General features: G+C 45.5%; 1 protein-coding gene across 2 annotated transcripts in view; it reads left to right on the plus strand.

Moving 5' to 3' along the window:
* Positions 1–25,662, plus strand: part of b4galnt4a (beta-1,4-N-acetyl-galactosaminyl transferase 4a) — a 659,811-nt gene that overhangs the window by 604,055 nt on the left and 30,094 nt on the right. For both annotated transcript variants that reach the window (XM_067993694.1, XM_067993695.1), the window contains exons 16-17: positions 857–1,010; positions 12,780–12,852. In XM_067993694.1, coding sequence (XP_067849795.1) covers positions 857–1,010; positions 12,780–12,852 — 227 coding nt within the window. The remainder of the gene's footprint in view (positions 1–856; positions 1,011–12,779; positions 12,853–25,662) is intronic.

A 25,662-nucleotide genomic window follows, 5' to 3' on the forward strand; every position in this document is an offset into this window, starting at 1 on the left:
TGAAGAGTTCAAAATAGTGAAATGGAAATTTAGAACTAAAATAAAGATGGTCACATGAAAGGATCAGTACATTGAATGAACCTCTGGGAACAGTAACAGGCAAAAACGCCCATGTGGGAGAGGTGTTTTTCCGAAAGGATGAGCTAAAATCGGCCAGTTGCCTTCCTGATCTGCATCTATCTTGTGATCTCCTGAGAGATCATGCCTTTGTTACCTCTACACTCGACTATTCCAATTCCCTCCTGACCGGCCTCCCACCTTGCACCCTCCGTAAACTTAAGCTCATCCAAAACTCTGCTGCCTGTATCACACCAAGTCCCATTCACCCATCACCCCTGTGCTCACTGACCTACATTGGCTCCCAGGCCAGCCATACCTCGATTTTAAAATTCTTATTCTTGTTTTCGAATCCCTCCATGGCCTCGCCCCTCCCTATCTCTGTAACCTTCTCCAGCCCTACAGCCTTCCAAGATCTCTGTGCTCTTCCAATTCTGGCCTCTTACGCATCCCCGATTTCTGTCACTCCACCATTGGTGGCCGTGTCTTCAGCTGCCTAGGCCCCAAGTTCTGGAATTCCCTCCCTAAACCTCTCTGCCTCTACCTCTCTCTCCTCCTTTAAGACACTCCTTAAAACCTAGCTCTTTGACCTGTCCTAATATCTCCTTATGTGGCTCGGTGTCAAATTTTGTTTAATAACGCTCCTGCGAAGTGATTTGGGACGTTTTACTATGTTAAAGGCACCATATAAATGCAAGTTGTTGTCGTTGAGGTGAGGGCGAAAAGTGGAAAAGTAATCTCTGCTAATGAGGTGAGTGATCTTTACATCAACAATTATTTTTCCTTTATGACTCTACAGTAAAGAATCAGGCCCGATGGGTGCAGCAATTCATTACAGATATGGAAAATCTCTACAAGGCAACAAAGGATGAAAACTTCAACATCATCATCATTGACTTTGACAGTGCTGATATGGATGTGGAGCGGGCCTTGAAGACCAGCAAACTACCTCGGTACAGTAAACGCTATAGACTAAGATTTATTTTGGGGAATTGAATGGGGACTGTCTTCACATTTGGCATACCCTTATTTTAATTAGGGAGAAAGAAGAACCATGCACCATTTTAGACTTGGTGGTAGCATGGACAAGTGATGATGCATTTAGACATAGTTTATGTCGTTGTACAAATGAAAAAGGCAATGCCTCTTAAATTGGTATGTGCAATATTTCATGAGATAATTATGCAGCTTAGGTGAAATTAGCTCTGGCACCATTTATTTCAGTCACCAGTGAATGTGCATCTTATGAGGTAAACTGGGCTTGAGCTGTAATCCTTACTAAGTTCAATAGAGGGACAAGGGAGGTGAACAATGGAGTGCATTTTGGCTATGTTATCAGTTCAAGGAAGTGCTGGGTTGGGTGGAAGTGTATAATGTCATGTTGACTTTAATTTTTTTTTCCATTATCATTTAACTGCTTTATTCAGTTTAGTTGTTACAATGGCTTTGGATGTAGGCCTTGACTTGGCTGAGTCAAAATAACTAACGCAGCAACCGTGAGATTGTGTAGCAATGGTGCTCTGGGCAAGAGTTCAGGGGAGGTTGTGAAATGTGTAACAATTCCTTGAACCCTTGGCTGAGATTACAATTCCATGAAATATATTTTTTTCAAAATTCACAGAAATTACTATTTTTTTCATGGGGAGCCAATGTGTTCCCTCATTGAGGTGTGATGACATCCACATTGGAGGTTTAACAATTTAACAATGTAATTGCTGCATCCTTTTGAAATTAAAGTCAGTTGTGAAATATCACAGCCCCTTAAGATTGTTTTAGTAATACAAACCACTGCAGTCCATGTGGTGAAGGTGCTCCCACTGTGCTGTTTGGTAGGGAGTTCCAGGATCTTGAACCAGCAACAATGAAGGAACAGCGATATATGTCCAAGTCAGGATGGTGTGTGACTTGAAGGGGAACTTGGCGATGATGGTGTTCCCATGCGTCAGCTGCCTTTGTCCTTCTAGGTAGGAGGTAGCGGGTTTGGGAGGTGCTGTGCCATTACATAGTGGGGGGTAAATTGGGCCGCGTAGCGCCCATTGTGTAAGCACTACGCGGACACCTAAGCCCCGAAAATGGCGTCCAAGATGTGTGCACACACTTCCTGTGTGACGTAAATCAATGTGTAACGCTGATTTAAAAGGAACACTGCTATTTTGGAACTCCACTCTCCAGCTCTCTTAACCTCGCACATCTGAACAGGCCTTAAATGACATGGAGGATCCCCCACCAGCGTTATTTACAGGGATCATGCAGGAGTTACAGGTTAGTCGCTGGATTATTGCTTCCGGCTGCTGATGCATTTGTATCTGTTTTTGAAGGTCTCCTATACTTGAATATTAGGATTAGGGGACATGGCCTAAAAATTAGAGCCAGAAGTTACAGGAGTGAAGTTAGGAAACACTTCTAGATGCAAAGGATGGTAGAAGTTTGGAACTCTCTTCTGCAAACGACAGTTGATGCTAGCTCAATTGTTAATTTTAAATCTGAGATTGATGGATTGTTGTTAATCAAAGATATTAAGGGATATGGGGCTAAGGCGGGTATATGGAGTTAGGTCACAGATCAACAATGATCTCATTGAATGGCGGAACAAACTCGAGGGGCTAAATGGCCTACTCCTGTTCCTATGTTCCTATAATAAAGTTTCAATACTCTACAGGGAGTGGGTTGGCTAGCTGACAGGCAACAGCAAGGGCACTGGTGGAGTGGCAGGGATGGGACAGGAATGCTGTCATCCTGAGAGAGGACAGCAGGTTCTTGTTCCATGAAGCCACTGCCACTTGCTGCCTCCTGTTATGCACCACTTCCTCCTGCAAGAAAGTGGGAAGTGTGTTGGTGAGTGTCCTGCAAGATGTTTGGGTGATTTGGCTGTCATGGTTGAATAGCTGCCAGTGTGTGTGACCTGTGAGTTGTGGGTGTGTGGCTTGCAACAGTGGTAATGTGTGAGGGTGAGATGATGCATCTGATTGGAAGAGTTGAGTACTGATTGAAAGAATTTATTGGTATGTGTGTGATGGGGGGTGTAGTGTGTGGAGCAGTGGATGAGGCTAGTAGTGCATTTGGTAAGAGATGCCACTTGTCAGTTGAACTCACTCACCTTGACCACTCATGTCAAATCATTGCACTTCTTCCTGCATTGCATCCATGTTCATGGTGCTATGCTCCTGGCATTGAGCTCGTCCCCTACTGTATCCCATTGCCTCGGGAGCATATGTCTGGATGGCCACTTGCCTCCCTGTGGATATAGGATGTCCCTCCTTCTCTCCACATCTTGCACCAAGGCCTCTAGTGCATCATCAGAGAATGTTGTTGCACGCTCTCTCACAGGCCTGGTACAAACTCAGATCAGCAGATTGGTGAGGTCTGACGTGCAGATTGGAGGATCTGGGATGTAGTTTTGAGCAACCTTTATTCAATATTTTAAAATAAATCAACAGTTTTTAAACATAAGTACAAGACCTGCATTTGTGTTTTACATCTGTGATTTCTGATCTCCGTTCAGACCCGTATCTTATATTTTGATAATATAAGAGTCCCGCAAACTTTGAGCAGACAAGTTGTTGCTAATTAAAAATTCCAGAGTTCCCCACCATCACCATACTTCAATATATTGCAGCACAGATTCACTTCACCATTGACTTCCACCACTTCTTGCAGCCATAGTGCACCTCCCCTTTAAGAGGTACAGGCTGCCTTTAAGTGGCGCTAGCCACTCGCGATATTTGGGCCCCTAGCTGGTGAGCAGCCACTCAAAAGCGCAGGTAGCATTGGCTGCACGCAGCAATCATTGAATTCACCAGGCAGCACGAGTATTACATGCTACCTGCATCTCAACGACCGGGTGCAGATTAACCATGCACCACGATCCCAGTGCCCGTATTCAGGATGAACCAATTTAACCCCCAGTATCTCTTTATAAGCAACATTGAAAATGGCAGACCGTTTTAACAAGTGCAATTGGGGCAATTGGAAGTTTAAGGGAATACACTTAATAAATATGAATACATCGAAGTTACAACATGGAAAAAGGCCATTCGGCCCAACCAGTTCATGTCAGCATTTACCCTCCACACGAGCAAATAGTTCTAATTACATTTTCCCACCCTGTCCCCATATACCTTCAACCCGCTTTTTCTTCATCCACCTACATAATCTAATCTTGAATGCTCCCTATTCTAAATCTCTTACATTTAATCTTGTATCTATGGCCCCTTGTTCTTGACCCCTCGATTACTGGAAACAGTTTGGTTCTATCTACCCTGATAGAGGAAACCGAAACTTACTGAAATCCCAGAATTTATTCATGCTTATTTAAATGGCCTGCAAAACTCAGCACATTCTGCGTTATCTCACTTTTCCCTGGTAAACTATATCAACTGTTCCAAGCACAGTTTCCCTAACACAATGAAACCTCTCAGTGCGCTCATTTGCTGCCAACATGCTATTTCCTGTTTGACACATTAGGGCTGACTTTATGAGCAGGCATTCCCGACACGAGACCTGATTATAATAGACACAGAATTGTGGGGAGCTCGTCCGTGATTTCCCAATATATGCTCCCTGCAGGGCAAGGCTTCCCAGATAGCTAGGACCCTTCCCACCCCCTCACATGATTTTATAAAATCAGCCCTATTCACCCCAATTGACAGGACGACCATGATGAATGTAGTCATGTCACGAATAATCCGCCAACCTTCTGCATCAAGTAGTCCTTTCTGAAATACTTCGACAGCACTTCCCAAACCCACGACCTCTACCACCTAGAAGGACAAGAGCAGCAGGCACATGGGAACAACACCACCTGCACGTTCCCCTCCAAGTCACACACCATCCCGACTTGGAAATATATCGCCGTTCCTTCATCGTCGCGGGTCAAAATCCTGGAACTCCCTTCCTAACAGCATTGTGGGAGAACCTTCACCACACGGACTGCAGCGGTTCAAGAAGGCGGCTCACCACCACCTTCTCAAGGGCAATTAGGGATGGGCAATAAATGCCGGCCTCGAGAGCGACCCCCACATCCCATGAATGAATAAAAATAAATAGTAAAATATGTAAAGTATTCCCTCTCTCTCTCAGCAGAGAGAGAGAGAGGGAATACAATGAACACAGCACTCAATGGGATAAAGTAGTAGTTAAAGTAATTTATTTTTTTGTCAGTCAGGCCTTATTCTGCTCAGAACTACACTGATCAAGCATGGACCATTCACAGAAAGAACATCATGCAGATCCCCCTCTAAGGGAGAATAAATCCTCTGTGGACTGCGTGCAATGAAATTGTAAACAAATTCTTTATGAACAGGTTTATGACTATGTTAAATATCGTACACACAGGACATGCTGAGACTGATTTTTACTGATCAAGAAATGATCCTGGGCGGATGAGATAACAACAACAACAACAACCACTTGCATTTATGTAGCGCCGTTAACATAGAAAAATGTCTCAAGGTATTTCACAGGAGTGTAATCAAACAAAAATTGACACTGAGCCATAGAAGGAGATATTAGGAAGGATGACTAAAAGCATAGTCAAAGAGGTAGGTTTTAAGGAGGACAGAAAGGTGGAGAGGTTTATGGGGGGACTTCCAGAGCTTAGGGCCCAGATGGCTCAAGGCATGGTTGCCAATGGTGGGGGCAAAGGGATTTTGGGATGCACAAGAGGCCAGAGTGATAGGAATGCAGAGTTCCCGGAGGATTATAGGGCTGGAGGAGGTTACAGAGTTGGGGAAGGGCGTTGCCATGGAGCGATTTAAACATAAGGATGACAACTTTAAATTGGAGGGATTGGAGGACTGGAAGCCAATACAGGTCAGCAAGGACAGGAGCGATGGGTGAGTACGACTTGGTGCAGGTTAGGATACAGGATGTACGTGTTCCCAAGCTGAACTTGCGCCAGCCTGCAAGCATGTTTACAAGCTTAAAGCCAGATGACTATTTGTTTTTGTGTACGGGATACTTCTCCTTCTTTCCAGTAATCATAAAATGGCTAGCAGTGTTTGAGTAAACTGACTACTTGAGTGAGAATGTGTCCATAATGAAGAACAATGGCAGGTTAGTATCACAGGGAGAAGAGAATAAAGGGCATCTGATGAGTAAAGATACAGGACCTGGTGTCAGTAATGTATGCTATAGTGAATAGCTAATACGGTGCCTTCCATATATAGTATAAACTAGTGGATCTCCTGTGGCATTGCTCACAGTAGGTCAGATTGTATGGTCAGTCTCTTACTCGTTTTGTTTATCTTTGTGGTGCGTCTTTCATCCTTTCTTTACTTTCCTGTTCCTCTGTCCTCCTCTCTTCTGCTTATGTCTCTTCTTTTCTTTCAGTAGGACAAGGTGGGTGGTATGTTATGGCATCCATTGCTCCCTTCTTCATTTTCCCTCCCCTCCCCTTTTTCCCTGCTCATTCGCACTCCTTCCCTCCACTCTTCATCTTCTCTCCCTGTTTCCCGCTTCCATCTCCTCTCTGTCGCCCCTCTATCCTTCCCATTCCCTTTCTCCTATTCCTCTACCATTTGCCTTGCTGTTTTCCCCTCTCCCCTACTTTCTCCTCCTCTTCCCCTGCTTTCTCCTCCCCTTCCCCTTCCCTATCTGCACCTTTGTCTCCTCCTGTTCCCTGCTCTTCTTCTTCACCCATCCCCTCACTTAATGCTTTTCCCCTAAAGGTGGGTAGTACCGAGCATTAAGCTTGAGGCTAGCTGAGTACTACCCAGGAAAGGAAGTAGGGCAGATGGGAGCAGGGAGTGCATATCTAAGATCCAAATTCAGAATCAGACAGCTGCAGGTAGGTTGAAAGGGTCTCAAATATTCTGGTTAATTGGATTAAAAACAACTGGAAGTTGGCAAAAAGAAAATCTAAAAATTGAATTAAAAAACGTAATAGCATACAAACTGGACAATTTGTTCAGTGGCAGGGAGTTTGCGACTATAGTGTGACAAAAAAATGTTGGTATGAGATTTTTCCATTATAAATGTCATAAAAGTATCACTGAAAAATTGCGACACAAAATGTAAGGGTAATGTGTACAGGAAACATGTGCCATAGGCCATAGTTTTAACATGTTATTGATCGATAGAGGAAGAATGCAACACCTGACACATACAAATACAATGGTGATACAGTTACTGGGGAAGGTATTAGTGGGATATAATTATTATAAATTCTGAATATAGGAGGATGCGGTGTTTTACATATGATATTAATACGTGGATTATCTGGATAGATGTATGTCTCTGATGTAAATACAGGGGATGCAATAACTTGCATATATTTAACTACAAAGGGGATGCAGAGCGTGCTTTGTAATAAGAACATTCTGTGAATCAAGAACCACCACGTCATTTTTTTAACCTATAAGGATTTTTAGTTTCTCATTTACCAAATACCATTCTAGACTTTATTTCTAGTAAAAATAGGTTTACTGGCAGCTATTAATACATTAATTTACAATGGTTTCTTTCTTCTGATTACACCTCCGTGAAGTACCTTGGGATGTTTTTCTACGTGCAGGCGCTATATAAATGCAAGTCGTTGTTGCTTGTCCCTTTACCAGCTCAGCTTGATATTGCAATGTCCTACTTAGTGCAGCTCAAGTCTTCTCAAACGTGGTCATTTTTTTTTGCTGGTCAGGTTCAGTGCTGAATGAGGTACAGTTGAGTTTTGTGGGTTTGCATTGTACAGTGTTTTTATTAAAGACTGGGCCAATTATAACTCCATCAGTGCAATCCTGCAATCCAATTTTCTCCCCTCCAGTAACACCAATGCTGATGAGTTTTTCTGATTGTACTCTATCGAGTCTCCGATGTGGAACGATTTCTCTTATGTTATCCATCAGCCTGTGTCTACCTTTGTGATCATAAAGGTGATCGAAACTGAAAGCGACAGTTTGCATATCAGACAGATAACTGCAGCTTGTTTGCACATTCAGCGACTATCGTTCGTCGTTCATCTGGAATTGGTGTTGCATTATCTGGGACTGTCAGAGAAGCTTACTTCAGTGGATTGTTTGCTTCAGCATCTTAGCAATGTGATGCTAGAGAAGACTTCATAAAGACATTCCAGTTGCCACGATGGCTTCGCAGCCTTCAAACACGTAACCTATGTTTTTACTCAGTGTCCCTGTACCTAGGTACCACTTATTCATTTATATAAGGAATAAGCCACAGCAATCATGCCTGTAAAAAAGGATATAAATTTGCTGCATGACTGGGAGTAACGAGAGGGAGCAATATATAGAGCTGGAGCGGGGACATTAGCAAGGTCAAGGTAATTGATGAACTGGTACATGTGATATGTTTTCAGTTGTTTCTTTTCATTTCTTTCCTCCTCCCTTTCCTCCTCCCACCAGTTTCCTCCCTCCCCTCCTGAAAACACTGCCTTATGCTGAGATACGGATCCCCAGGTACCAGCTGCCCTTTCCAGTACCTCGCTCAAATGGTTATTCCTCATGTCTGAGCCTAGACGGTGAATGCCAGCAGGCTATTTAACTGTGGACGGCATCACAACCAAGTCCAATACTTTATTCTGTCTGCTTGGTTTGGGGAATGGAGGAATAAACGGGTCATTTGTTTTCTATTTATCCCTCCTTTTCCCTGTGCTGAGTTCACCCCATTCTGTGCACCATTCTCCAAGGGAAAGTGCATAGTGCAATGAAATCGAAAGGAGTAAAAGAGGTTGGTTAAATTGGACAGCAGTAATCGGGTGATGGGAAGCTTGGCCTGAACTTTGTCAGAGGAAGGAAAGAATGAGGGAGGAAAGGAGCTCTGTAATTTTGAGTCTTGGGAAAGTGTTGCTGTGTAATCAGTGTATGAATGTTTGGCCTTCATCGGCAACATGCTGAAGTGAAGAATTCACCATGTAGCAAATCACAGATTCAAACGTATGGTGCAGCACGTTTGAAACATCAAAGCAAAGTGCCAACATAGAGTCAGGAATGGCCTGTATCTCTTCACTCTCTCTCAATCAAAAACTTTCTTATAGACTTTTAAAGGTCTCCACACATCACATGTAGCTGTGCTTAGAACAAATTTGGCATTTAAATTGCATTTATATTACACAGTGACTTGTTTCAGCTCCCATCTAGAGACTTGTTTCAGAATCATTCATTTTGATGGGAATTATAAAGCATATCCCGTAGGCTATAGCTAAATTTTCCTTAAGGCTATCACAGTGAACCAAACTGTTCCATTATTCATTCTGTGTACTGCACATTAAATTCAATGACCTGAATGAAGAGCACACTTTGTGTAAGGTTGGGTCAATTACTGTGAAACAAATTTTGTCTCACAAATCCCAAATGAGTATTTACATAATGAAAGCAGAGCGATACCAGCATTACCTAAGTTTTTCATTTTTATGTACCGTGTACACTGGAAGAGAGTTTCATTGTGCACCAGCGATTGGTAAAGAAATTCCTCCAGGATGTATTGACACATTGCTCAAGCTGTCTTCAATCCTATTGCCAGACTTCAGTCCTCCTGCTTGAATCACTCTTGTGTGTATGCTCATAGTTAGCTCTTAGAATGGACAACGGTCTGGTCTCAAAATCCCACAAAGAAATGTCCAAAAGGCATCAACAACACAGAAGACTAAATTCTACCTGATCAGGTTAATGCTAAAGATGTCATACATAGGAACAGGAGCAAGTGATTCAGCCCCTCGAATCTGTTCCGCCATTCAATTAGATCATGGCTGATCTGTATCTTAGCTCCATCCACCCGCTTTGGTTCCATAACATATGAATTTGACCAGCTGGTCCATCAAGCCTGCCCCACACTTATGATGGCCGGAGCATCATGACTAGACATTTCCTCCCTTCCCCTGCAACCATGTAATTGCCTGAGAGAGGGAAAAAAACCAGGGATAAAACCCAGCACCAATAAAGGAAAAAAATACTCTGAAAAATTCCTCTCCGACCTCCTCAGGCGATCAGAACCAGTCCAGGAGATCACATGGCCCAAGTGTCATCTATAAAGACACTTCCCATCTACATGATTCGATCTCTGCCCCAGCCAAGAACTGGTCCAGCTCCCTCTTGAAGGTGTACAGAGAGTCAGCACCTATCAGACCAGCCAGCAATGTATTCCAGAGGCTCACTAACTTCTGGGAAAAGAACTGCGAATATCTAGTCTCTCTTCCATAGTTTAAACTCGTGTCCCCTGATCCTCCCCAATCTGTTAAATTGGAATAATCTATCGATAGGCACACTATTCAGCCCTTTAATTATTTTATAGACCTCTATCAGGTCACGTCTAAGTCTACGCTGCTCTAAAGTAAATTATCCAAGGTCCTTGAGCCTATCTGAGTAGCTGAGGTTCTTTAAGCTAGGAATCATTCTTGTAGCTCTCCCCTAAGGCCACTATATCACCCATCATGTGGGGGGACCAAGATTGGGCACAGTACTCCAGTTGCTGTCTGACCAGCGACCTGTACAGTGACGAAATGATGTCTATTGATTTATACTGAATGGTTCTATTAATACAACCCAATACCCTGTTAGCTTTAGCTGCAGTTTCTCTACATTGGTCATGAACCCTCAGTGATCTTTGCACAATAACATCTACACCTTTTTCCCTCTCAACCTCTTTCAGTATTGTTTCCTGCAAATGATATGTTTATTCTGTGTTGGCCCTACCAACATGCATGAAACTACATATAACTAGATTAAATGCCATTTGCCCGTGTGTGGCCCACCCACCCTGGGCACATCTAAATCTTTTTGCATTTGATCGCACTTTTCTACTGTCTTAACCCTTGCACAGATTTTGATGTCATCTGCAAATTTACTGACCATACTCCCAACACCATCTGGAAGGATATATTGGCCTTGGAGGGGGTGCAGCCCAGATTCACCAGAATGATACCGGGACTAAAATGGCTCATCAGCTGAAGGAAGAACTATGGCAGATCCAGGATGAGACCCATTACTATTTGCCATGAAATTGACCTGGTGCAGGGGTGTATGGAGTTAGAACAGTTCTGGTTAGCATGACCTAAGAAAGATAGATCAGAGTATTTTCTAAATGGCAAGAAGCTAGGCACTGTGGAGGGGCAGAGAGATTTAAGGGTCCAAGGACAGGTACAAAAAATAATTAAAAAGGCTAATGGAATGTTGGGCTTTATCTCAAGGGGGTGGGAATACAAATGGGTAGAAGTTATGTTACAGTTATACAAAGCTTTGGTGAGACCCCATTTAGAGTACTGTGTTCAGTCCTGGGAAACAGCTGATGAGCCTTTGGTTCCTAGAATTAGCATAATTTAGGGTGGAAATGGAGGAGGCATGGTATAGGGCCTGAATCGAGATAGAAAATATCTGATTAGGAACTCTGCCAAAAAAGATTGACTTGGTGCAGGAGTGTATGGAGCTAGAAAAGGGAAGGCTTGGCATTGGAATGAAAGCATACCAATCCTAAATACACCCCTCCTCGCAATCCAAGTTCATGCCTATGTGTAAACTCCTTTTGATGTTGTATATTATATGGTGAAAACTGGACGTGTCTAAAATGGAGATGGAGCCAATATTTCAGTTTAACATGAACAGTTCTAGTGTTAGCAGAGCTGGTATCTGTCTCGATCTTAGCTGGTGTATATCTCCTGGTCAAAAATGGCTTATAAGAAAAAAAGAAATACCTTGCAGTAATATGACACCTTTCCTGTTCTCAGAGCATGACAAAGTGCGTCATGACCAATTCATTAATTTTGAATTGATGTCACTGTTGTTATGCAGGAAACATGATCCACATGAGGAAAAGGTCCCACAGCAAACGAAATGAAAGACCAATTGATTTGTTTTTTGTTTGGTGATATTTGTTAAGCAGAAATGTTGGCCAAGACTTCTTACTCTTCTTCAAATAGTGCCATGGGATCTTTTACGTCCAACTGAACAAACAGACAGGGCCTCAGTTTAACGCCTCATCCAAAAGACGGCAGCTCCAACAATGCAGCACTTCCTCAGTAGTGCACTGAAGTGTTATAGAATCATGGAATGATACAGCACAGAAGGAGGCCATTCAACCCATCGTACCTGTGCCAGCTCTTGGAAAGAGCTATCCAATTAGTCCCATTCCCCTGCTCTTTCCCTATAACCCTGTAATTTTTTCTCATTTAAGTATCTATATAAATATTGGCCAGGACACCCCCGCTATTCTTGGAAATAGTGTCATGGGATCTTTTACGCCACCTGAGAGGGCAGACGGGCCTTGGTTTAACATCCGATCTGAAATACAGCACCTCTTACAGCGCAACACTCCCTTCAGTGTCAGCCTAGATTATGTGCTCAAGTCCTGAAGTAGGGCTTAAACCCATGACCTGACAACTGAGCCATGCTGATAGCGTCATTTGTCTCATTTGCATGTTGTACCCAGTATTACCATATACACTGTATATGTGTGTGTGTGTGTGTGTGTGTGTGCATCCACATGCACCAACCTGGACAGTTCTAGATCTAAACTTCTGGTGCACTTTTGCACATGCAGAAAGGATGGGTTAGTACATAAAGGCTCCATTATTTATTCACCTATCTGTACCTATTTATTCTAAGTGAAATTAGTTGCTCCTATCGATCAGGTAAGCAACATCTTTTCCGCCAGAAGCCAGCTTAAGTGTAAGCGGTGAGTTTCAGAAAGTTGAAAAGCAGGACCCTTTCAACAGAGGGTTTCAAGTGCAGAGGATTCCTTGATATAAGCTACCTTACAATCTTGGTTTCTGAATTTCTTTTCAGATATCAATATTTGAAACGCTCGGGGAGTTTTGAGCGCTCGGCAGGGCTTCAGGCAGGAGCAGATGTAATAGAGGTGAGTGTAAACGTTTAACTGATAATAGGACTCAATGAAATGGAGTTTCAGATGCATTATACTTTTCCATGACAGCTTCATAACCTTGAACAGGCTTCAAGTGGCGGCATATATTAATGGAAAACTGATTGATTTTCAATCTGTTGCACGTGTTTCTTTCTCCGTTAGATAGTCTGTAGTTTATGGTAGATATATAATGTATTCTACTGATAGGATGGTATTCTTCTGCATCTTAGGTGGCAGATGTCTACTGGACAAAAATGGTGAACGCCTCTCAAATATATGTTATAACCAGCATTATCTTTTACAATGTGTGTACTATGCAGTACTTAAGCACGCAAGGAGTCAAATGGGAAGGGCCATCGTAGTCCCAGTAGAAGATACTAAATTAAATAGAAAAAGTTAATCTGAGCCACATTTAAAGTTAAACCATGGGCATAATTTTAAATGGGAAAAACAGGTGGGTTGGGGTTAGGGGGGGGCAGTAAAAATTTTTGAAATTTAAAACATGCCCCCAACCCGCCTCCAATCTGCCCACTTCCGGTTTCCACGGAGGCGGGATGAGGGGCGGGCGACCAACCCACTCCCAGGAGGCAGGTCAGTCAGTAAAAGCTTTCAAGGAGGTTGCGGGCCTCCATTTTGAGAGGTTTTTTTAATCCCTGGGGGCCGTGATTCCCGGGCCTTCCACTTCAAGCCATGTGAGAAGCGAGAAGGCCCGAGACTGCAGGTGAGTGCCTTTATAGCACAGCTTGTGGGCCCGGAGGAGCAGGAGTGCTTCCCCCAGGCCCAACAAGCCTACCCGCAGCAATTCCCCCCCAACATGATATCCGACCCCCACCCAACGATTGCTGACCCCCCCCACGATCTCCCACCCCCCCATGAACTCCAACCCCCACGATGACCCGTGACCTCCCCATAACTGACCGCAACTGGAGACTGATCGCCCCCCCACGATCTCCAATCCCTGCGATGACACCCGACACCGATCAGCCCCAATGACTGACCCCCCCCCGATGACTGAGCCCCCTGATGACTGCCCCCCCATAATCCCCGACACCCCCCGATAACCCCCAATGACTGAGCCCCTCCTCAATGACCCCCGCCTCCCCCATCTAACGGAGGGGTAAGGCCCTGTTCTTTCTTCTTCTCCTGTCTGCCTGAGACCAGTTTGTCAATCAGGCCGGCCTGTCGGGCGGGAAACCATTAAAAAAAATAAAAGACGTCCTGACGTCAAAATCGCAAGGCCGTCCGGGAAACCCGTACTTCCGGATTTCCTGTCAGGGTTTCCACCCCCCCTCCCCCCCCCCCCCCCCACCCCCCCGCCCCATCGATAAAATCATGCCCCATGACTCAAGACAAAGGGACAAATATGCAAACTAGCAAAAGGCAAGTTCAGGATTGAAGTCAAGAAAATTCCTTCACACAGTGCGATTAATACCCGTAATAGTCATCTGGATAGGATATAAAGGCAAAACCTCCAGACCATTCAAGAAGCAGTTGGATGAGAGTGACCATTGATGACCATGGAAGGATGTGGTGGGTGGACCAAGTGGTTACCTCATCTGTACTTGTCTTTGGCATCAGTGACATCAGCCTAGGTTTTCTGATCATAACACTAACACTAACCCATTAAAATAGATGGGTTTCTGCTGGCATTATGATTGGAAAATTTAAGCCATCTGTGCAGTTCCAGCACTGGGACTCTTTACAGACGCCACAATAGAGAAAAAAAAATGCTTTCCATTTTCTAATTGTCAACTCTAACATAAACTCGGTACAGATCTAAACAGCATACTGAATACTTGAGCTGGGAGCTTTAATGAATTGTCAACACGCCCATTATGATGTCTCACATTTCAAGTGGTTAGTGACATGGATCACGTGGGCAAGGCAGCAAAGTGGCTTCGGCTGTCAGCATATTGGCTTACCAGTTGCACTGAATCATAGAGTGTTAGGATACAGTTTCCTGGACACAGTTCATCAGCCCCATAGCATGGTATAGTGCAGAGGTAGGCCATTCGGCCCGTCGTGCCTGTGCTGGCTCTTTGAAAGAGCTATCCAAATAGTCGCACTCCCCTGCTCTTCCCCATGGCCCTGTAATTTTTTTCCCATCAAGTATTTATTCAATTCCCTTTTGAAAGTTACTATTGAATCTGTTTCCACCACCCTTTCAGGCAGTGCATTCCAGATCATAACAACTCGCTGCATAAAAAATGTTTTCTCATGTTGCCTCTGGTTCTTTTGCCGATCGCCTTAAATCTGTCCTCTGGTTACTGACCCTTCTGCCACTGGAAACAGTTTTTCCTTATTTATTCTTATCAAAACCATTCATGGTTTTGAACACTTCTATGAAATCTCCTCTTAACCTTCTCTGATCTAATGAGAACAACCCCAGCTTCTCCAGTCTTTCCACATGACTGAAGTCGCTCATCCCTGGTATCATTCTGATAAATCTCTTCTGCACCCTCTCTAAGGCCTCGACATCCTTCCTACAATGTGGTGCCCAGAATTGAACACAATACTCCAGCTGAGGCCGAGCCAGTGTTTTATAAAGGTTTAGCAGTTACTCAGCACAAGTTTTGGATCTCTGCTAGATCTTTGGGCCGGAAGCAATTTTTTTTTATTCGTTCATTGGATGTGAGCATTGCTGGCAAGGCCAGCATTTATTGCCGATCCCTAATTGCCATGAGAAGGTGATGGTGAGCCGCCTTCTTGAGCTGCAGCAGTCCGTGTGGTGAAGGTTCTCCCACAGTGCTATTAGGTAGGAAGTTCCAGGATTTTGATCCAGCGACGATGAAGGAACGGCGATATATTTCCAAGTCGGGATGGCTTGGAGGGGAACGTGCAGGTGGTGTTGTTCCCAGCTGTCTGCTGCCTTTGTCCTTCTAGGTGGTAGAGGTCGCAGGTTTGGGAGGTGCTGTCGAAGAAGCCTTGGCGAGTTGCTGCAGTGCATCCTGTGGATGGTACACACTGCAGCCACGATGTGCCGGTGGTGAAGGGAGTGAATGTTTAGGGTGGTGGATGGGGTGCCAATCAAGCAGGCTGCTTTGTCCTGGATGGTGTCGAGCTTTCTGAGTGTTGTTGGAGCTGCAGTCATCCAGGCAAGTGAAGAGTATTCCATCACACTCCTGACTTGTGCCTTGTAGATGGTGGAAAGGCTTTGGGGAGTCAGGAGGTGAGTCACTCACTGCAGAATACCCAGCCTCTGACTGAGCAGGCACTGCCTCCCAGGAAGCAAATGGGAACTGAAGGGCCAGTCACTCCAGGCTCTGCTAGTGCATCTCAGATATAGAAGCCTGGGAGCAGCTCACTTGCCCACTTTCCCTTTGTTGTACACCTTGAACCAAATGTTTGTACAAAGATAGTCCGCACAACTTGCTCACCAGAAGCTGTCCATTGGTGTGTGGTTTAAGTGCCCTTTTGAAAGGGTGTAGTATTCACAAAATAATCCTTGTCCATTGTGGTTTAACCAAAGTTCTGTGCAAGTTTAGCATAAGTTCTCTGCTTTTCAATTCCATCCTTCTAGAAATGAACCCCAGTGCTTGGTTTGCTTTTTTTATGGTCTTATTAACCTGTGTCGCTACTTTTAGTGATTTGTGTATCTGTACCCCTAAATCCCTCTGCTCTTCTATCCCATTTGGACTCTTACTTTCCAAGCAGTATGTGGCCTCCTTATTATTCCTATCAAAATATACCACCACACGCGTATCTGTATTGAAATCCATTTGCCAATTACACGCCCATTCTGCAAATTTACTAATGTCTTCCTCTATTTTGTCTCTGTCCTCCTCATTATTAACTATATCCCCCAATTTGGTGTCATTTGCAAATTTTGAAATTGTATTTCTGACTCCCGAGTCCAAATTGTTTATGTAAATTGTGAACAACAGTGGTCCCAGCACCGATCCTTGTGGAACACCACTTCCCACCTTTTGCCAGTCTGAGTAACCACCTTGAACCACTACTCTCTTTTCTGATTTGTAGCCAACATGCTATCCATTCTACTACTTGTCTCCTGCCTCCACATGCTCTGACGTTAGTTATGAGTCTACTATGTGGTACTTTACTGAAGGCCTTTTGAAAATCCAAATATATTACATCTACTGCATTGCCCTTGTCTACCCTTTCTGTTACTTCTTCAAAGAATTCAGTTAGTTTGGACAAGTATGACCTTCCCTTTTGAAAACCGTGCTGATTATTCTTTATTATATTTTTGGTTTCTAAATGTTTCTTGATTACATCTTTGAGTATGGATTCTATTATTTTTCTCCTGGATTCTATTGCTCACCATTTCAAATAATTCTTACTGCTGTTCTATTTCTTTGTTTGTTTGTAAATTTTTCCAGTTTATTTTTTCCAGTTCCATTCTCATCCTTTCAAAATCAGCTTTTTTTTCCAATTTATTACTTCGGTCTTTGTCTTACTTATGTCATTCTCAATCTTTATCCTAAACCTTATTATGTTGTGATCGCTATTGCCTAGATGTTCCCATACACTTACTTCTCTTATCTGTTCTGGTTCATTTCCCATTACTAGATCCAGCAGTGCTCCCTTTCTTGTTGGGCTTTTTACGTACTGGGTGAGAAATGAGTCCTGCACACATTGTAAACACTCCGTTCCCTGTACTCCTTTACCTACCTCATTTGGGGGTAGTTAAAATTTCTCTTGATTATTATTCTATGCTCTTTACTCATTTCACATATTTGCTTACATATTTCTTCCTCCACCTCCTTTGCACTATTAGGTGGTCTGCAGTATACCCCTATCAATGTGATCGATCCCTTATTTTATATTTTAATCCATGTGGATTCTGTTTCTACCCTTCTGTGAGTTATGTTCCTTTTTTCGACTGCCATTATGTTATCCCTGATTAGTACAGCTACTCTCCCCCCCGCCCCCATGCTTCTTCCTTCCCCGGTACTTTCTGATTAAGTTATAACCTGCAATATTTAGTTGCCAGTCCTGTTGTTTATGTAGCTATGATTCAGTCATTTCTACTACATCTGGTTCCTTGCTTTGGATTATTGCCTCCAATTCTCCCATTTTATTTCGGACGCTGTGTACATTGCTGTACAGGCAATTTAAATTGTCTTTAGTAATTGTTCCTTTCACTGTTAAACTTTTTATCTTATTATTTTTCTTATTTATCACTCCCGTTGAGTTTATTTCAGTTATTTTATCCCAAACCTGGAATATTTATGGTTTCTACAATACTGGCCTGGACTTCACTCTGGTCCCTTTTTCTTACTCTTGTTTTATCTTTTTTACCAATATTTTTGCCTGGACACCCCGCCCCCCCCAACTTCATGAGTTTAAAGTCTTAACGACCACCCTGTTTATCCTTTCCGCTAGGACCCAGTCTGGTTCAGGTGCAGCCCGTCCCAATGGTATAGCTTCTTACTGTCCCAGTACTGGTGCCAGTGTGCCATGAAAAAAAACCCTCTTTCCCACACCAGTCCTTCAGCCACTTGTATACTTCCCTGATCTGTTTGTCCCTATGCCAATTTGCACATGGCTCAGGTAATAATCCTGAGATTACTACCCTGGAGGTCCTGCTTTTCAATTTTATTCCTAACTCCTGATTCTCCCATAGCAGGACCTCCTCCCTATTCTTTCCTATGTCATTGGTTCCGACGTGGATCACAACAACTGGACCCTCCCCCTCCCTTTCCAGATTCTTTTCCAACCGTTTCAAGATGTCCCTTACCCTGGCACCAGGTAGGCAACACACCCTTTCCCCACACACTGCACTGCATGCTGTGGCATCTGTTCCACACACTGCGCTGCATGCACTGCACCACTGCCGCACATACTGCACTGCACGCACTGTGCCACTGCCCCACACACTCTGCTACATGCAGTGTGCTACAGCCCCACACACTGCACTGCACACACTGTGCCACTGCCCCACACACTGCGCCACCTGTCGCAGATGCATCTGTTCATGACAGTATTGGTAGGAGTGACCACTGCACAGTCCTTGTGGAGACGAAGTCCCATCTTCATGCTGAGGACACCATCCAACGTGTTGTGTGGCACTACCAACGTGCTAAATGGGATAGATTCAGAACAGATCTAGCAGCTCAAAACTGGGCATCCATGAGGCGCTGTGGGCCATCAGCAGCAGCAGAATTGTATTCCAGCACAATCTGTAACCTCATGGCCGGGCATATTCCTCACTCTACCATTACCAACAAGCCAGGGGATCAACCCTGGTTCAATGAGGAGTGTAGAAGAGCATGCCAGGAGCAGCACCAGGCGTACCTAAAAATGAGGTGCCAACCTAGTGAAGCTACAACACAGGACTACATGCATGCTAAACAGCAGAAGCAACATGCTATAGACAGAGCTAAGCGATTCCACAACCAACGGATCAGATCAAAGCTCTGCAGTCATGAATGGTGGTGGACAATTAAACAATTAACGGGCTCTGTGAACATTCCCATCCTCAATGATGGCAGAATCCAGCACGTGAGTGCAAAAGACAAGGCTGAAGCATTTGCAACCATCTTCAGCCAGAAGTGCCGAGTGGATGATCCATCTCAGCCTCCTCCCGATATCCCCACCATCACAGAAGCCAGTCTGCAGCCAATTCAATTCACTCCACGTGATATCAAGAAATGGCTGAGTGCACTGGATACAACAAAGGCTATGGGCCCATACAACATCCCGGCTGCAGTGCTGCAGACTTGTGCTCCAGAACTAGCCACACCTCTAGCCAAACTGTTCCAGTACAGCTACAACACTGGCATCTATCCGACAATGTGGAAAATTGCCCAGGTATGTCCTGTCCACAAAAAGCAGGACAAATCCAATCCGGCCAATTACCGCCCCATCAGTCTACTCTCAATCATCAGCAAAGTGATGGAAGGTGTCGTCGACAGTGCTATCAAGTGGCACTTACTCACCAATAACCTCCTCACAAATGCTCAGTTTGGGTTCCGCCAGGACCACTCGGCTCCAGACCTCATTACAGCCTTGGTCCAAACCTGGACAAAAAAGCTGAATTCCAGAGGTGAGGTGAGAGTGACTGTGCTTGACATCAAGGCAGCATTTGATGAGTGTGGCACCAAGGAGCCCTAGTAAAATTGAAGTCAATGGGAATCAGGAGGAAAACTCTCCAGTGGCTGGAGTCATACCGAGCACAAAGGAAGATGGTAGTGGTTGTTGGAGGCCAATCATCTCAGCCCCAGGACATTGCTGCAGGAGTTCCTCAGGGCAGTGTCCTAGGCCCAACAATCTTCAGCTGCTTCATCAATGACCTTCCCTCCATCATAAGTTCAGAAATGGGGATGTTCGCTGATTATTGCACAGTGTTCTGTTCCATTCGCAACCCCTCAGATAATGAAGCAGTCCGAGCCCGCATGCAGCAAGACCTGGACAACATCCAGACTTGGACTGATAAGTTGCAAGTAACATTCGCACCAGACAAATGCCAGGCAATGACCATTTCCAACAAGAGGGAGTCTAACCACCTCCCCTTGACATTCAAGGCATTACCATCGCCGAATCCCCCACCATCAACATCCTGGGGGTCACCATTGATCAGAAACTTAACTGGACCAGCCACATTAATACTGTGGTTACAAGAGCAGGTCAGAGGCTGGGTATTCTGCTGCAAGTGACTCACTTCCTGACTCCCCAAAGCCTTTCACCATCTACAAGGCACAAGTCAGGAGTGTGATGGAATACTCTCCACTTGCCTGGATGAGTGCAGCTCCAACAACACTCAAGAAGCTTGACACCATCCAGGACAAAGCAGCCCGCTTGATTGGCACCTCATCCACTACCCTAAACATTCATTCCCTTCACCACCAGTGCACCGTGGCTACAGGATGCACTGCAGCAACTCGCCAAGGCTTCTTCGACAGCACCTCCCAAACCCGTGACCTCTACCACCTAGAAGGACAAGGACAACAGGTACATGGGAACAACACCACCTGCATGTTCCCCTCCAAGTCACACACCATCCCGACTTGGAAATATATCGCCGTTCCTTCGTCGTTGCTGGGTCAAAATCCTAGAACTCCCTTCCTAACAGCACTGTGGGAGAACCGTCACCACACGGACTGCAGAGGTTCAAGAAGGCGGCTCACCACCACCTTCTCAAGGGCAATTAGGGATGGGCAATAAATGCTGGCCTCGCCAGCGACGCCCACATCCCATGAACGAATTTTTAAAAATGCTCTGTGCCACTGTTTTATACACTTTGCTGCATGCACTGCACCACTGCCCCACACACTGCACTGCATGCTGTGGCCACTGCCCACACACTGCACTTCATTCACTGTGCCACTGCCCCAGAAACTGTGCTGCATGAACTGCGCCACTGTCCCACACACATGCACTGTACCACTGCCCCACAGACTGCGCTGTATGCACCATATCACTTCCCCAAATGCTGTGCTGCATGTATTGTGCCACTGCTCCACATACTGTGCTACATGCACTGTGCCACTGTCCCACACACTGCACTGCATGCACTGTGCTACTGCCCCACACACTGCACTGTGCTACTGCCCCACACACTGCACTGCATGCACTGTGCTACTGCCCCACACACTGCACTGTGCTACTGCCCCACACACTGCACTGCATGCACTGTGCCACTGCCCCACACACTGCACTGCATGCACTGTGCCACTGTCCCACACACTGCACTGCATGCACTGTGCCACTGTCCCACACACTGCACTGCATGCACTGTGCCACTGTCCCACACACTGCACTGCATGCACTGTGCTACTGCCCCACATACTGCACTGCATGCACTGTGCCACTGTCCCACGCTCAGGGCTGTATGCACTGTGCCACTACCCCACATACTGTACAGCAGGCACTGCATCACTGCCCCACACAGTGTACTACATGCACTGCGCTACTGCCGCATACACTGTGCTGCATGCTCTGTGCCACTGATTTATATACTTTGCTGCATGCACTGCACCACTGCCCCACACACTGCACTGCATGCTGTAGCCACTGCCCACACACTGCACTGCATGCTGTAGCCACTGCCCACACACTGCACTGCATTCACTGTGCCACTGCCCCACAAACTGTGCTGCATGAACTGCGCCACTGTTTTACACACATGCACTACATGCACTGTACCACTGCCCCACAGACTGTGCTGAATGCAACGTGTCACTTCCCCACACACTGCACTGCATGCTCTGTGCCACTGCCCAATGCACTGAACCATTCTTCCACACACTGCGTTGCATGCTATGGGTACTGCCGCACATACTGTGCTGCATACTGTGCTGCTGCCCCACTGACTGTGCTGCATGCACTGGGCCACTGTTCCATACACTGCACTTCATGCACTGTGTCTCGGACCCACACACTGAGGTGTATGCACGGTCCCACTGATTTATACACTGCGTCGCATGCAATTTGCCACTGCCCTCCATTCACTGTGCTACATGCACTGCGCCACTGATTTATACACTGCGCTGCCCGGGGTGCACCACTACCCCATGCACTGCACTGCATGCACTGCACCACTACTGCATGCACTGCACCACTACTGCATGCACTGCACCATTGCCCCACACACTGCACTTCATGCAGTGCACCACTGTCCCATACACTGCACTTCATGCACTATGCCACTGCTCCACACACTGCATTGCATGCACTGCACCACTGTCCCACACACTATGCTGCATGCAGTGCAACACTGTCCCATACACTGCGCTTCATGCACTGTGCCGCTGCCCCACACACTGCACTGCGCCACTGCCCCATACACTGCAATACATGCACTGTGCCACTGATTTATACACTGCGCTGCACACACTGTGCCACTGCCCCACGCACTGCATTGCATGCACTGCACCACTGCATTGCATGCACTGCACCACTGCCCCATACACTGCGCTACATGCACTGTGTCACTGTCACACACACTGCGCTACATGCACTGTGTCACTGTCCCACACACTGTGCTGCATGCACTGTGCCACTGTCCCACACATTGCACTGCATGCTGTGGCCACTGCCCCACACACTGTGCTGCATGCACTGCATCACTATCCCACATAATGCGCTACATGCACTGTGCCACTGTCCCATACACTGCGCTGCATGCACTGCGTCACATGCAATGCCCTACATGCACTTGCACTGTGCCACTTCCCCACACACTGTGCTGCATGCACTGCACCACTGTTCCACACACTACACCTCGTGCACTGCATAACTGTTCCTCACATTCTGCCTCATGCACTGCTCTACACTCATTGTGCTGCAATCCTGCTGCTACTGCTGATCAGCGTTGCACCTTTGATTTGTTTTCAAACAGCAAAATTGGCATTCATGACCGAAAAGCAGGCTAGTTCAACCCTCACCTCAGTGACAGTCTGTCAGTGATTGAACCGTTGCATGTGTCATCTGAGCAGATATGTTCTAATTGGTTGACGTTACATGGCGGGTCTCTAAGAAGCTGCCTGTGGATTCTCAGAAACAGGAGAAGGTGTGTACTTGTTCCTGGAGGGCATGTTTAGTATTCCCCACTCCCTGCCCCCGGTGTTTCCCTTTAAACCCCAGGGCAGAAGAACACGCTGCCTCACACTACTGCACCAGCATAAGTTCTTCCGTTTCTTACAGAAGCATTCCATTATATTGCTGAATTACGAAACGCTTTCTGATGCAAGTGAAGTGCACTAGAGGCTTGGCTGAGGCCGCACAAACTCATTCCACTTCGAAGCCGTTACATTCAGCAGAGAGAGGAGGCTTCTGTCTGTTTGGTCTGACCTGGTCTCAACCCGACCCATGTCATTGGAAGTGAAAGGCCAGTATTTTAAATCACTTCATTGTCAGCCTTGGCTCAGTTGGTAGCACTCTCGCCGCTGAGTCAGAAGGCTGTGGGTTCAGGTCCCACTCCAGGACTTGGGCACATAATCCAGGCCTACACTCCAGTGCATTACTGAGGGAGCGTCACCCTCTCGAGTGGATGTAAAAGATCCCCCGGCACTATTCGAAGTAGAGCAGGGGAGTTCTCCCGGTGTCCCGGCCAATATTTATCCCTCAACCAACATCACTAAAACAGATTATCTGGTCATTATCTCAATGTGTTTGTGGGACCTTGCTGTGGGCAAATTGGCTGCCATGTTTCCTACATTACAACAATGACTACACTTCAAAAGTATCTAATTGGCTGTAAAATGCTTTGGGATATCCTGAGGTGGTGAAAGGTGCTATATAAATGCAAGCTCTTTCTTTTTTCTTTCATTACCCAGTCCCTTTATCATCCTATCTTCCCCTACTCACTTGCACTTAGCCATCTTGCAGTACTTTGAACCAGTAGGGTGTAATGGCGTTTTACTTACAATGTCAGCTAGTACTGCAATGAAACATCAGTGGCCGTTGTCAGAATATAACAGACTAGCAAGGGTGTTGAATAACAAAAATCAGAAGTAAAAAACAGTGATGCTGAAGTGCTATGGGGATGCTTTAACTGCTTGGGCAGGGCTTGCCTTTTTTGTTGTATGGGGAGGGCTCACATATGCAGTGAGCTGATATCATCAATAAGGTTTCTTACAGTAACATCATCTCTTTGTGTTTTCCCCGTTGTTAACGTGTGCCCATTCTGGTGGACCCATCATTACGTGGAGGCAGCTGCAGGCACGGCTGCCAATGGTGGAGCGATGCAAATCGGGGATGCGCAAGAGGCCAGAATTGGAGGAACGCAGAGATCTCGGAGGGTTGTAGGGCTGGAGGAGGTTACAAAGATAGGGAGGGGTGAGGCCATGGAGGGATTTGAAAACAAGGATGAAAAGTCCTTAAAATCGAGGCGTTGCTGGTCCGGGTGCCAATGTAGGTTAGTGAGCGCAGGGTCGATGGGTGAACGGGACTTGGCGTGAGTTGGTATACGGGCAGCAACGTTTTGGATGAGCTCAAGTTTATGGAGGGTGCAAGGTGGGAGGTCGGTCAGGAGAGCATTGGAATAGTCAAGTCTAGAGGTAACAAAGGCATGGATGAGGGTTTCAGCAGCAGATGAGCTGAGGCAGGGGCGGAGACAGGCAATGTTATGGATGTGAAAGTAGGCAGTCTTGGTGATGGAGAGGATATGGGGTCAGATGCTCATCTCAGGGTCAAATAGGACGCCGAGGTTGCAAACAATCTGGTTCAGCCTCAAAGTAAGTCATAACCTTACACAGTGGTCTCGCTGATGCTGGGGAGTAAATTAAGCCCTGCCACCCAAGATAAATCTAATTCCATCTCACCTGGAGAGAAAGCAGAAAGTAATTTGGTTCGATAAAGAGGCAGAGTGAGCGTGAAATTGGATGAGACTGGGAGAAAGTAACCTAGAACCTTGAAAGGTGAGGACAAACAAAGAAAAGGCAGCGAAATAAATCATTACAATTTATATTTTGATTGCAGAAATAGATACAAGGCAGCTTTCATCTGGGAAGGAAGGTGGCCAAATCAATTTTTAAAAATTCATTTTAAGTGCAGTTAACTTTTTAAATGGAAGCATAGAAAAGAGCATCCCCTAGTGGCGTAGTAAGTAATTTCACCATTTCTATTTTGCAAATGCACAAATGTGACATTTATAAAATACAACAATACAAAATATTGTTGTGACAAAATAAAATCAGAGCACTCTCACGGCTACAACTAAAGAAGGTTTGCCCAATGTGCTTTCATGAAGCCAGTGCCCCTTTAAATAAAGATTGCTGATTCCACTGGCAGAACTGACTCGGGGGAAATATTGAACCGAATGGTGCAGAGAAACTAATGTTAACATGTACACAGCTGAATTGCTGAAGCATCCCTGGGTTAATGACTGGTTTGGTGCTG

This window comes from Heptranchias perlo, chromosome 12 (assembly GCF_035084215.1).
Source record: "Heptranchias perlo isolate sHepPer1 chromosome 12, sHepPer1.hap1, whole genome shotgun sequence".
In the NCBI taxonomy this organism is placed as follows: domain Eukaryota; kingdom Metazoa; phylum Chordata; class Chondrichthyes; order Hexanchiformes; family Hexanchidae; genus Heptranchias; species Heptranchias perlo.